Here is a 14,464-nt window from a genome sequence, read left to right on the forward strand (position 1 = left end):
GTTGGCCACCGAACGGTTCTGTATTTAGTACGAGAAAATTACTCCGAAAATGAAAGTCCTTATAATTTCACTATTTAACGGGCTTCACATTATACCGACGGAGTGAGACCCGACGGTCAATGGTTTCCATTTCCAGTTCAAGAGAAGCAGGACTGGATACAAACCAGAAAGTGGAAATCAATGCGAGATGGTAATAAAGTAGCAAACTTATGCAATCTCTTGCTGAACACAAATAATGAAATATAAAAGACAACTTTTTACAAGAAAATCTATTGATTTATATAGAATTTTTCAAAAGTTTTCCGATTTTGACCAATCTTGTGGAAATTCGCCATTAATTGTATTTGAAGCTTGAAACTCTATTGGAAAAGTATGACACTTTTGTGTGCTAAGTGTTTTTCATTTTTAAAGTATTCAAGTATCAAAACGACTATCAGGTATGTAGAGTATCGATAACACGATAATGTTTTCGATATTGTTATTTTTATCACAATCCTCTTTGCAAGAGCATGTGTGGGTGAAATCTTTAGCTGTTGTACCTGGCGAAGAAAAAGTAAAGTAAAGGATGCATATTATATTTGTTAAGCTTGAGAGAACTGTCTAACAGGATTATGCGCTACAAACATCGTACCCTCGCCTGCTCTGATGTGAGCTGGGTGGATTTTCTACCAGGTTGACCCGCCAGGTGGCCACACCGTTGGGGCATCAGACAGGGGCAAAAGAAGAGATGTATGCACTCCCAACACACTCATTGATCCGAGCGAACACGTTGCTGCTGTGAAGCTGATAACTCGACTCGCCGATGATCCAGTTGGGTGGAAATTTTGTTGCCCATTTCTTGGCATAACAAACCCACCTAGGCCTCTTTCCGGGATCATAAGTTCACCCGGGGCAGCGGCAAAAGGAATCGCCGGTTGTGGACACCACCGATCCGACCTTCGTCGTGAACCGTTGTGGTGGAGTGCGCTGCCATCGGACCGGAACATCCTTGCCAGGACGGTTGTATCGTGCTCTCGAAAACGGAACGTACTAAAGCTTCACAAAATAGAGTTTTAGACCAATATTTATGACGATACGTGCGAGGACCTCCGACCTTCCTAACGTGAAGGAGTTTAAGTGCGCACCGTACGCTTTAAAAGGTTATCCTTGCTATCGATGGATTGGTTTTTGCCACAGTTACCGTTCCTAAGGGCGTGCTGAACAGCAGGATTGACTGTAAATCCTCCGAAAAATCCAAAGTCTCACGAACCGCCCACTGCAAATGGAGACTGCTAGTAAACTCTTGAAGTAAACCTTTAACTGCACACGAGCAAAACCCAACCCGTAAACGTCCGTTCTGCAAAGCACCATCCGGTGGGAAATTAAACGACCCAACCGTGAGCATTTGCCGTGGAATGTTTTATACTTTTCTCCCGCAAAAAAAACCTCCAATCGCACAGGAGGAGCCTGCATTTATACCAAACAGTTAACAGTGTTTTACGCACCGACCCAGTTTATGCCTCCGTGCATCGGTGGGGCAGATTGAATTTCCCTTATCACGTCGCGTCAGGGCGGGTAACATATTAAACCGGGACTGTTTTAACCACAATGACGGGAAAAGTGAATGAAATCGCCTGGTTCAGCATCTGTCGATTTACGCCTCGTCGACGATCGGAGCTGCAAAATCAAAGCTTATTTTCTACGAGTACATTCTCGGAAAACCGTTCGATTCGCTTACATCGAACGTGGGTAGATTTATATGGCTCGTAATCTCGTCATAATTTAGAATTATCCATAAATCTGCACCCGACTGTGAGTGTAGACTGCATGCCGGTCTGTACTCCATCAATGAGGAAGGGATTTTATCATATTTTCTTTTTTTAGAATCCTGGTGGTATAGTATTTTTGCTTGTGTAAAGGTTTTCATCCGTTGTCAGTTCAAGATTTTTCAAAGAAAGATTATTGTGTGTATAAACAAATAATCGTGAAAAACGTTTCTTTGGGCAACTGCATGTTTCTGCACAAAAAACATTGCATTGCCCATTGAAAATAAACTATGAGAATGCAATCACTGTTTATTTTTTACAATAATGGTATTGTTGCAAACCGTCACACTCGAATTTGGCCGCATCCAAATTATGTTGTTTGTTACTTGTAAGCCACTTGTTGAAACATAAAAAAGATGAGGAGGAATGACCGAGTGAGAACCGGAGGAGGAAGAACATACATAGGATAGGAGCCAAGTAAATAGGAGCCAAGAGGGAAGAGGGCTTCACTCTTGGCTCAAAACGGATCAACAAAGCGAAAGTTTTTTTAACCACCCGCATTTCTGCGAGTTGGAAGAAATCGCTGACTTATTGAAGTTTGAATCCGATATCTGCCCAAGAGGTTTCAAGAGTTGCAACAGGTATTCTTGCCTCTATATTTTGAAAACATAAAATTAGCAAGATTTGTTTTAAAAGAAAGTAGTAGTAGTAGTAGTAGTTTTATTTTATCATAAATTCTATAGTTTTACAAAGGAAGTTTACAATAATATTTGCTTGTTTAATGGGTTCGGTTACACCTTTCCTCATTGCTGCTAATCGAATTGGTAGACTGGCTATTGGTAAATATTTACTTGAAGTAAGATTGAATACTGGAGTGTCGTGGGAAATTTAGATAAAACCCAAAACAGACAAAAAAAAAAAAAATCATTTTGTTACCTTATAATCTAATCTATTATACATCTAACCTAACCTAACCTTACTCTACAAGAGGCTACACAAAAGGAAGAGTGTTTCCGAGCTGTAGGCAATCGATCATATCGGAGCAAATTCATTAATAAGATCGTTTGTGTTATATAAACATCTAGAGGAATAGCTATTGCTTAACTTTGACATGAATTCTTCAATAGTATCTAAATTACATACTCTATGTAGTGTAGCAGTTCTGTACCAGGGTGGGACGTTCAGTATAGTCTTTAGAAATTTATTTTGAATTCTTTGTAGTTTCATTTTGTGAGTTCTTGATATTGAGTTTAATATTGGCGCTGCATATGCTATAATAGGCCGAACACATGCAGTGTACAGCAGTGTTTTATTTTTTAGATTTAATTTTGATTTCCTATTAATGAAACTGTACAAACTTCTAAAGACTTTTTCACACCTTATACTAGTATTTTCGATGTGGTTTTTGAATGTTAATCTTTTGTCAAACGTTAGTCCGAGATATTTAACTTCATTTTTCCAAGGAATGTTAGAATCCCCGAATTTAAGTTCGTTATTTGGAATTTTATGTTGACTTGTGAACCTTGTGAAAAATATTGCTACCGATTTGCTACCATTTACTTTGAGCTTCCATTTGTCACAATAATTTGCAAAGGATTTCAAGGCAGTATTGAGTCTTTTGATGATAGTATTTGCTCTCTTTCCAGACGCTGCGATCGCAACGTCATCAGCGTAAATGTATTGTTTGCAACCTTGCATTTTAGGTATATCTGACGTATATAAATTAAATAATAATGGAGATATAACGCTCCCTTGCGGGACACCTGCGCAAGGAACGTAGGTGTGAGATTTACAACCATTTATAAATACAACATTCTGTCTATCTTTGATGAAGCTTTGCACAATGTGAATTAGGAAGTTTGGGAATTTCCACTTAATAAGTTTGTAAACTAGACCATCATGCCAGACCGTGTCAAACGCCTTTTCGGAATCTAGCGTAACGAGTCCTGTAGATTTTTTTGTTATTGAGTTTGTTTTAATGAAATTTTTTAGTCTGTTTAACTGGTGGGTAGTGGACATGCCGGGCTGGAATCCAAATTGGACTTCTGGTATAATATTGTGTCTCTCCGCATGTTGCCTAAGTTTGAAGGTTATAATTTTTTCGAAGATTTTTCCCAGAGAGCTTAATAGGCTTATAGGCCTGTAGTTTGAGGCCTGACTAAGATCTTTCCCGTGTTTGGGAATCGGAACAACTTTAGCAAATTTCCATTTCTCTGGGAAATATCCTATTTTAAGCGCACTATTGAAAATTAAGTTTAAGTAGACTATGGCTTTGTTGGTTAGGCTTTTGATTATTTTATTACTCACGTTATCGAACCCGGTTGATTTTTTCATCTTTATCTTTTTAATTACTTTGTGTATATCTGAAGGTTTAATAAGCTCGGATGGTAGAATATTTGGATTTGAGTTTGCTTGAAAATAACTGCTAAGTGTTGCATTTACATTGTAATCCATTTGGCTTGGCGCATGATATGTAATTTTATGAGCATTTTGAAAATGGGTTTTAATAGCTTCGCATTTTTCTTGTGGGGAGAGTAGTACTTTCCCATTCTCTTTCAAGGCTTGTATTGTTGTAGGTTGATTCTTTAGTATTTTAACAAATTTCCACATTTTATTGGTGCCATTATTTTGAGAATCGTTCATGCTTGTTAGATTTTTAGACCAAGCCGTATTACGTAGGATGTTTAGCTTTTCATCAATAACTTCTTTAAGCCAATCATAGACGTACTTGATTTCTGGGTTGCGCCTGTTCCTTTGCCATTTCTTCCTATAGACGTTCCGCACTTTTATCAACGATGTTATTTCCTCTGTAATTATGATGTTATATTTCCCTGGAGTTATTCGGGGAACAGCTCTGTCCTGAGCTTCTATAATTGCTGATGTTAATTTGGATACCATTTCGTTAATTTGAGATGGATGATTTATTTGGCTGAGGTCCAAATCCGATGTGTTTATAGCATTATTTAGACTTGTTTTAAAAATGTTCCAGTTTGTGTTGTTGTAGTCCCATATCTGGTTGATTGGTTTTTGATTAACCGGAGAGTTTTTAATGTTTAAGATAACTGGTAAGTGGTCAGAGGTGAGCTCTGTCAGTGTTTCTGGGCTTCCGATATCCAATTGATTATTGGAGAGGATAATATCAATCGTTGACGCGTTGCGGTTTGCGTCTACAGGAAAATATGTAGGGGAATCCGGATAATATATGGAAAATTGTCCTTTTTGCATTTCTTCAAAGAGGGATTTACCAGCTTGGTTTGATGATATACAGTTCCACATTCTGTGGCGTGCATTGAAGTCGCCACACATGAGAAAACTAGTGCGCAGCTTAGTGAGGTTACGTATATCGCTTATGAAATTCCGAACGTCCGTATTTGACCCGGGATGGTAGGCGGTAATAATGGCAACTGGTTTATTACTAGCAATTATTTCAATTCCTATTGCTTCAATTGTTTTCAATTTGAAGGCGGGAAGAATTTTAAATTGAATATTGTTTTTTATTATGATCATTAGACCACCTTTTGGTCCAGTAGATCGATCTAATCTATGAATCGTGTATTCGGGGATTGAAAATCTCACACCTGGCTTTAAAAAAGTTTCACATACTGCCATGACATCAATGTTATGTTTGTTTAAATAGTTAGATAATTCATATTTTTTGTTGACAATGCTGTTTGCATTCCAGTATGAAATAATAATTCCTTCGGCCGTAGCCATCACGGATAGCAATATTTTTGAACAATTTTAAAGATAACCATTAATTGGTCTTCTTTGGTTGAACAGTTTTTAAGACATGAAAAAGTCTCCCTAATAATTGGTACCAGTTCGTCCGCTGAGAACAGTTTGTTTGGCTCGCTCGAACAAACATTTGCAAAAGTGGGAGGCTGTTGCTCTCGATTGCGGAATGGATTTGTGTCTCTTTTGTTATTGAGCGGGGGGGCAGCATGGAGTAGCGTGAACGGGAAGTTCTCGTTCGAGAGTGAGATCTGCTTGTTAGGTTTCTTCTTTTTTTCTTTTTTTGCTTGAGCACGATTACTGAGGTACTCGCAGCCAGAAAAGTTTGCGGTATGGTTGCCGCCACAGTTAGCACACTTTAGCTTGTGTGTTGGAATTATGCCGTCAGCCGATTGTTTCGCTACCGGGCAATTGGACGAAAGGTGATTGTCCGCACATTTTATACATCTTGCCGGACGATGACAGTTTGCTGCTCCGTGGCCAAGTCCTTGGCAGTTTTTGCATTGCATTTTTTGCGATTTATTTGAATAATATCGCCAGGAAACCACTTGGTGATCAAGCGCTTTGATCATGCGCAGCACTTTAATGTCTACGCTTCCCTTTGGGAAATGCAGCAAGTACGTAGCTTGCTCACTATATTTTTTGTTTGAGATAGAAAGTTTTTTTATCTCAACCGGATTCACGTTTTCCGCACTTAGAATTTTCGCTACATCTTCCTTGGTCATGTCTACTAGACCGGATAATACAATCTTCACAGTTTTGTCTTCCTCCAACTGATACGTGTGGAAGATGACATTGTCACTTTTTAGTTGATTCACTACCTTTTTAAAGTTATTTGTATTTTTCGTACGCACTATAATTCCATTTCTTGAAAAAGAAGTTGTGTAGTTCACCACACCGGCTTTAATTATTTTCTTATGCAAGTCACATATGCTATTACTCGCCACAACTATTGGTGGCGGCGGTTTTTGCTCGATAGAAGGTTTCGGTGCATCTTGTATCTCCATCTCAAGGCCATCGACCTTTGCTAATAATTTGAACGGGTTCTCGTCCCGTCTGCCAGATTTTGCTAGATTGTCTCTGCCATCCACCAGTTTTTGGAATGCTTTTAACGAGAGCGAGGCTCCCCTCTTCCCTCCTGAACCTCTGGTTCGGCCCATTGCAGGGCGTATGTTAGAGAGAGCGCACGATAACTTTTTACACTTTTTATTTCTTCTCTTCGAATGAGTACTCTGCTTCTCGAAACACGTCCGATCGCGATCGAGTGCTAGACGCTACTGGTTTTAAAAGAAAAAATAGATGCAGTTACTCCCAAAAATGAAGGTGCACTATCTGCTTTGATATTTCCTGAATTGCGATGGCGATTTGATCCCAAACGTTAATTTAGTTATATATTTCAGAATTTTATACATTTTTATGGCAGAGTACAATATTTAGTGATAGCTACTTTAATGTTAAAGAAAGAGACAAAATGGCTCGAATTACTAAATGCGATGGGGAAAAATACTGCTTTTATAAAAATAAATCAATCAAAATTGACTGTAGAGATTTCTGAAGATTCTATCGGAAAGAGAGCATATTAATTTATAGAAAAAAGGGCATGAACGTGTTTGTACTGACAAAGAAATATGCGCTTCTTTCATACAAACTAGATAATCTTATTTTGGGAATGAAAAGTTCAAATTGACATGAGTTTCATGTGATTGTGATGTTCAATAAATCATTGGCACATTTTAATCCCTTCAGAATTACAAAGAACAGATTTTCATTCACATGTATTCATCAATATGAATGAGCAACTGATGACAAAGATGGTAGAGACAATGTAGATTATGGCGATCGTTGAGAAACGTTAGATCGTATTGGTAAATCTCGATGGTGGTATTGAATGCATTGTTGCTTGAAACATGTAGAAAAACACACAGTCTCACGTAAAAGTAATTAATTTTTGAGCAAATAAGGAAAATCAAATACTTAACATGCGATATTGGTTGACAACGTGGGAGTCAAAGAGAGAGTAACTGTATATTCTATGAAATGGAGACGCCTGGTCTTTCACTAAAAAAAAACTGGAACAATCGAGCGCTTAAACCTTTCCATTTCTTTCCTACTATGTATTTTTTCATCCGCAACATGGAAATGAAAGCAATTATTTATTGGTATGAAATTTATTTCCATACGATTCCACTATGTCCTTGAAACATTACTGACATTTACCAAATTGTATGGATGAAAGTCACAAATTAATTGATCAAAGTTGATATTTTGATTGGATAGGATTGGGCAACAAAAGCATTTTTTCATATCAAATTTCTTAAAAGGTTATTTGGGACCAACTTTTATGCTGATATTAGAACCAGTTCAAAATAAAACCCACATGCAGGAAGTTCGGAAGCGGCAGCGTTCGATATACTCTTTTTGCTTGTACGCCTTCATTCAACTAATTGCGTCGCTGGTACGGTCATTAACATACTACACGGCAGCTACACACGAATGCGCAGCCCTCAACGAATGCGGAAAATTAGCAAAAGGAATGTAACATGGGTACATTTTGCGTCCAAGAAATAAGCCAACCGAATGCGTGCGTTATGCCAATGTGACGAAATTGCGTGACCGGCGCATATTTCCCAAGCCGTTATTTTGCACACGTGTCCAGCCGTACGCTAGGGCTTGAGACGGTCGTGCCGAAGGGTAAGGAAAATGGGAGCGCCTTCTGACAAGGGCCCCGTTTGGGCATTAAGACAAGACTGTCGCATTTCATTCAACGATTTTATCGTCGTAATTAGGTGGCATGCGTGTGTGTGCCCTCAGCAATGAGTCGGCGGTGGGTTTCCTTCGTATCAGCGGAACGAATAAAATACGCCTTGGTCGCTGTTTCTTGCTTTGCTGAGCATGTTACCTTCTTTTCCGCCTCACTAGACACGGTCGATTCGACACATTTTACCGGTTTTGTCGCCCTCCCGAGGGTTTGGCATTTTATTTCACGTCCTTTGGAGCAGGGCCTTCTTAGCGGTATTGCTTCCTCCAGTCAGGCAATTCACATTTTTCCTACTTTTCTCCTCCTTCTCGGGACTCGTCCACAGGCTTGGCCACCGCTAATAATCATCAATTACCAGCAGCATCATCGGCGTCACCACCGACGGTGGAGGTGCTCGAGGAAGCCACAGTCTCGCGAGTGACGGAGGGCGGTACTGAAGGGGCACAACAATTAGTAGACAATAAAATCCACGACAAACTGCAGCAACATCGCGTCGCCGAGCGTCAGAAGCGGGAAGATGTTTTTAGCGATAATGTTCTTACAAATAATTACGCGCCCCACGACGACAAGCGCTGGCGTGGGCAGGAAGTGCTGGATGGCGACTTACAGGAACCCCAGATAACGGAAGAGGTCCTGCTCGTCAGCAACCTGACCGAGGAGCGGCTGCGCGAGGAGAACGAGCTGCTGGAGCATCTCAATCGGTAAGTTGTCGTTTCAATGTTAGGTATTCCGTTCGAACCATCCATGAGGCAGGTAACTCGATTTACATGGTGTTTGACTTCGTAACCGCTCTTGAAGTGCTTTGGAGTACAGAAGTAATAGAGGTAAACTCGGTCCTACGCGGTAGATTTTGAAAGCCAAGAGGTCATGGAAAAATATTTTCATTTTAATCTTTTTTCGCACTAACGAACTTTCGGTGATTGATCCGGAAGAATAATTTATGAAAATATAAATCCGTTCAACTCAGCAACTCGATCCCGGCGGAATGTTTTCCAGCATGATGGATCGGCGTATGAGTAAAGAAATATACCCTTTCAGGAGTTGAATGAGTTGGTAGCAGGATTTCGAGTAATAAATACAATGAAAATGTTTTCCTAGATAAGGGTTTCGCAATTTGCAATTTTGGGAAAGTCATTTGCAGACATTTTCAGATATGTATTATTCTGCACACGTGCACGTGGGAGGTTGAAGAATGAAATTATTTAGTCTGAGACTCTCAGCAAACAATACTTCAATTTGCACGAAACCGAGAAAACCCAACCGTGAGGTACAGTTGTATGAAATTATGGAAATTTTGAACTTTAGTATCCTTTGTCGAGGGCATATGACGTTTAATTTATGTCTGCATTTTGTTTCTAGAAAACAACTAGGTTTATTTCATTAAGCTGTAATGGCTTTGTAAGACTGTTCTAATGGCACTATAATTTGTATAATGCGTAAACAATTCTCCATCAAAAAGTGATCAATTAGGGATTAAAACGAATGAACGACAAACCAACAAACCAATCGTTTCGAAGAAAATCTTTGAACGTTTATTAAAATACAAAAAACACAAATGCCCATGGAATATGAATTGATAACATCTACATTGTGGTGGAACAGTTCGATACCTAATTCAATTTGTTCATAGAATTTTGTTTTGTTGTTGATTTGTTCGATATACAAGGCTTAGAAATAGGATTGGAGGAATTTTTTAATAGTTGTTTTTGTCCGATAATGAGGAATTTTGAGACAATCGCATACTTACTGCAATTTACTGCATGAAGCCATCGGTTACTTATTGTGATTTAAACACAAAAACAAAAACAAAGTAACTGACGAAACATTTCAACTTCTTCAAATCATTTGTAGAGTAAACTTTGGCAATTTGAAACGGAAAAGAACTACCACCGGAAATATACATTCTCCCAATAATCACGTGCTAACGATGGCACGAAGAGTTCGACCTGAGGTTGATGTGTGAACGATCAGCTTAAAAATTCATCAACAGCTGGAGATGTGACACCCCGACGGCCCAATTCAATCATCGTAACCCGCGTTGGCAAGCTCTTGTGACGTGATGTAATTTGACGTGACGTATTTCCTTCCTTGGCCGACTGAGATTCCCCGATCCATCTTGCCGCGACAGACAGGGGCAAGATTACGAGGGTTCTAATCACGTACGAAACCAATTAGAGCGAATCCTTTTGATCCTAACGTCAACCCCTTCAACCAGTCCCTTCCCCCCCAAAGCCGCCAACTTCAAATGACGCCGTCCCGGGGGCGCTCATCCGCTGTCATTTATTTCAACCGGGTGACGATGCTCATTTCGAGCCAGTTGAGGTTTTTGTTTGCGCAAACGAGGTTAATCGTGCAGGTGAAAACTTGCTTCCTGACTTCTTGCCGCCACTGTTTGCCAACGTCGGGTCTCAACTTCGGAAATGACTTTTGCCGGCTTTGGTTTATGATCTCATTTGGCCACTAATTTTATGCGAAATGAAATTAAACAAACTTTCGGCAAGTTTTCCTGCGGTAAGTCGGCTTGAGCCCGCGATGTTGAACCGGTTGACAGGTGAGCCGACGGAGAGAGTTTTAATGACGGTGAACTTATTGGCATACGTCGTCGGGAAGTAATGAAGATTTGTGTGAAAGTACGATGCGAAAAGATGGTCCGTTTCCTAGATGATAATGATAAGTGTGGCAAACTTTTACGCTCACTAATTAGCGTTGAGGACGAATCATATCCATATGCATACTGTCCTGATTAGTCTAAAGACATTCAATCGTGCATGCAAACTGCTTGTTAATATTTGTAGATTTGAACCATTCAAATGTCAGTACCTGATGAGGAGACACTAAAAACAAATACTCAATCAATTCTTATAACTTTTGAAGATGTGTTAACATGACATATAAATAAGAGACCCAGAGGCACACCATGTTTCACTGTTAAAACCTCTTTATGTTAATTGTAGGTTTTTAGATCCGATCGTTTGCCTTTTAAAATCGTTTTATAAATCTTTGCTCTTGTAATGAATCAACTTTAATTATTTTTATTTTCAATGAAGTAATCTTTAACTTGTAAAAGATACGGTTGAATTCAGTAAGCTAGAAACTGTGTTGCATCTTGTGTACAGCTGAAGAAAAAGGGTTCGTTTGATTTTCATTTACTTTTCCTGTAGTGCCTTGGAAAGCGACCTCGTTGTTTGTATAGGACGGGGTGGTCTTTTTATGTCGTTTTCGGCCGATGGCTACATCCGGATGGTCTTAGGATACCTTTCGTTTGCCTTCGTGTATTTACAGTGTGTTATTTGCCTCTCAAATTCAGGATGCTTTCGCGTGATTCCTCGCTGGAAAGGGTCGAATCTAATTTACTCCCGTTCGTATCGCCGCATACCGGTGTAACCTGTGTTTTCAATTCGTCCCTTTTGCAGAGACCGGTTTCACGGCAGCTCAATCAAACTGGACAGCAGCAGGAGCAGTAGCGTCGATGGTGAAGGCACCGACGCCCAGGAAACGCGGAATAGCCCCAAACGGGGCGGCAAAAAAGGTCGCCGACGAAAAGGAGCCCACAAGAAGCACAAGCACAAGAAGATCAAGCTGCTTCCGGTGACGCTCGTCGGCGTGCCGGTGGACGAAGACGGCGAGCCGGACGCGAGCATCATCGAGGGTCTGACGGGCGGTGCCGAGGGTCGCTGGCTGAAGCTTCCCGCTGACTCTCGGGATGTCGCGGCACAGGATGTGGCATCCGGTGCCGAGGACAATCCGACGGAAATCCGGCAAATCGCGCGCCCACAGGTCCCGCCCGGCTCGGTGGAGGTGGTGGACGTATGGAAGGAAACGACAATGCCACCGGCACCGCCCTCAACCACCACAGGGAGGATCAAAGCGGGGAAAAAGGGGACACCCGGGCAGCGACCTCCGTTCGTCGCGTTTCCGCCTCCGCCGGTGCTGGTCGGAGACGGTGGTCACCTGGTGTTTGGGAGTGCGGACGGAAGCCCTCCGGCTATGCAAATTCTTCCCACGGTGAACCCGAACCCGAGGAACGCGCAGACCGAGCAGCAACAGCGCCAATGGGAACGCGATCAGAGGAAACGCGATAATCAACAGCGGAAGCAATTAAAGAAAGGTGAGTGCCCCTGTCCAACGCGACCCTCGGCGGATGTTTGCCGAAGGTTTCACGTGCCTCATTCCGGCATAAAAGCAGATAAAAGCGTATTAGGAGTCAGTTTACGATGTTTGCGCAAGAAATCGTTCGCGGACGAACAAAGGGAATCGGATGTTTGGTGTGATAAGGCCATTAAGTACCAACGGCTTTGAAGTTTACATCTTTTTTTGTTTACTTACGGAATCATTCTCATACATTATTTAATAATTGTCCTTCATTGCGTTAAATATTTTATGCTTTTGTTGATACAGTAATAATTATAGGACATTTTATGATCATTCAAATGGAAAATTTAATAAATAATGAAAAGGAAAACAGTTAACATTAAAGAAACATTCACTATAATTTCAATTATGTGTACAATACGATAAGACTTAGATTGCATGAATAATTTGGTATAATAGTGTTAGACTTCATACTACTTACATTTATTAAAAAATTGAATGCTGCATTGCAATAGACAGGATACGACTCCTAATTAAATGGTTAAACAATGAAGAACTTTTAAACAACTTGCGTGCCCTATATACCGAACTGTATACAACAAGTAACACAAGATTACACGTTCTTCCAATTAATTGTAATCTCAACAAGTCTGCACTGATTTTTTATAACTAAAATTTTAGTTTTCTTATGATCATATTCGTAGCAGTTGTTATTCTTTTAAATGGCAGCTTTCTTTTTCTAGCAATAACCATCCTATAAGACACTTGTATCTCCATTTCATCTCGAGACAAAGAATAGGTGAACCAAACCATAATGAATCACAATTATTAGAGAAAAGCCCTCGAGAATCCTGTATTTTGTATACCTACAATGTTTCCCATAATATTTTGTAAATATCAGTCTTTCCCTAAAACCTGAGCAGATGTCAATTTAAAGGTTTTCGAACTGATTGTGAAAATCTGTCTTATGTTACGGTAAATTGGCCTTGTAGGCTTATCTATGTACATCTTATAAAATTAGAGGTGAACGCAAACATGAGTTCAGTTTTTAGTATAAAGCGATACCATAAAGAATACATAACAGAAGGACCTTCAACTTACGTAACGGAACCAACTGGGCAAATTATGTGGGGGATTTTCTCAATATCGCTTTTTAAACCCTGTTTCTTAGAAATCCGTTTTTATCCGAACGAAAAAACGTACGCAAAAACTAATCTCTAATCTGCGTTCCATATCTTCCCTCTCGTGCAGCAAACGGTCAGCGGAAAATGCCGGGCCCACCGCTGCCACCACCGCCTCCCAGCGTGACGGCGTCCAGCGCCAACACGGTTACCTTCCCGGCAGACGACCACAACGGCACGGAGACGGTGTCCGTGACGCGCGTCATCATCTCGGGCGACCTGTCCTGCATGAAGGACGACTTCATCCCGGCTCCGGTCGTTGCCAACGCTGACATCAAATATTTGCGGTAGGTTCAACCGTGTGTCACTGGAGGGGGTGGGTGAATTTGGTTGTGATTTTTCCTCCACGATAAGATCAAAAAGGGTGGACGGGCTGAGAACAGAAACCTTCCAGTGTGGCGGATCAAAGAAGTATTTCTTTGTTTTTCATCTCATTCATCTTCCACTTCTTCTATTTTCATGCTGTACGCGCGCTTCGATCGATCGATTTCCAGTAATGATCTGTACGGCCTGGAAAACTCCTTCCTGGAGGCGGAATACCACTGCCGGCTGGGTTACCGCCTCAGGACGAAGGATGGTGGCGGTGGTACGGACCAACCTCCGGTCACCTCGACCGGTGCCATCGCCAACGCCAACCTGGTCTGCCGCCGATTACGCTGGATCGGCAAACGGCCTGCCTGTGTGCGGATCAAGACGAGGCCGGCGGCGCAGGGGGGCAAAGAGGGCGGTTCCTGCGGAAAGGACCATCGGTGTCCGCAGGCCTGCCATCGGGTGCCGGTACCGGGCGAGGGTTCCCAGGCCAACGGTGGGTCGAACCGCACCACGGTCTGCTCCTGCTACAAAGGATTTAAAATGGTCAACCATCGGTGTGTAGGTGAGTGCATCCCGTTCCGCTTGGGTTGATGGAGAGGGTGAGGGGTTGACGTGTCCTTTTCGAGTCCTTTCTTATCCGTCCC

The 14,464-nt window shown here is 41.3% G+C and overlaps 1 protein-coding gene across 1 annotated transcript in view; it reads left to right on the forward strand.

The window, feature by feature from the left end:
- The window catches only part of LOC131264731 (uncharacterized), an 85,938-nt gene that overhangs the window by 47,436 nt on the left and 24,038 nt on the right, over window positions 1–14,464 (forward strand). The window contains exons 3-6 of the mRNA XM_058267001.1: window positions 8,561–8,936; window positions 11,649–12,343; window positions 13,579–13,795; window positions 14,003–14,382. Coding sequence (XP_058122984.1) covers window positions 8,561–8,936; window positions 11,649–12,343; window positions 13,579–13,795; window positions 14,003–14,382 — 1,668 coding nt within the window. The remainder of the gene's footprint in view (window positions 1–8,560; window positions 8,937–11,648; window positions 12,344–13,578; window positions 13,796–14,002; window positions 14,383–14,464) is intronic.

This window comes from Anopheles coustani, chromosome 2, assembly GCF_943734705.1.
Source record: "Anopheles coustani chromosome 2, idAnoCousDA_361_x.2, whole genome shotgun sequence".
NCBI classification, from domain to species: Eukaryota; Metazoa; Arthropoda; class Insecta; order Diptera; family Culicidae; genus Anopheles; species Anopheles coustani.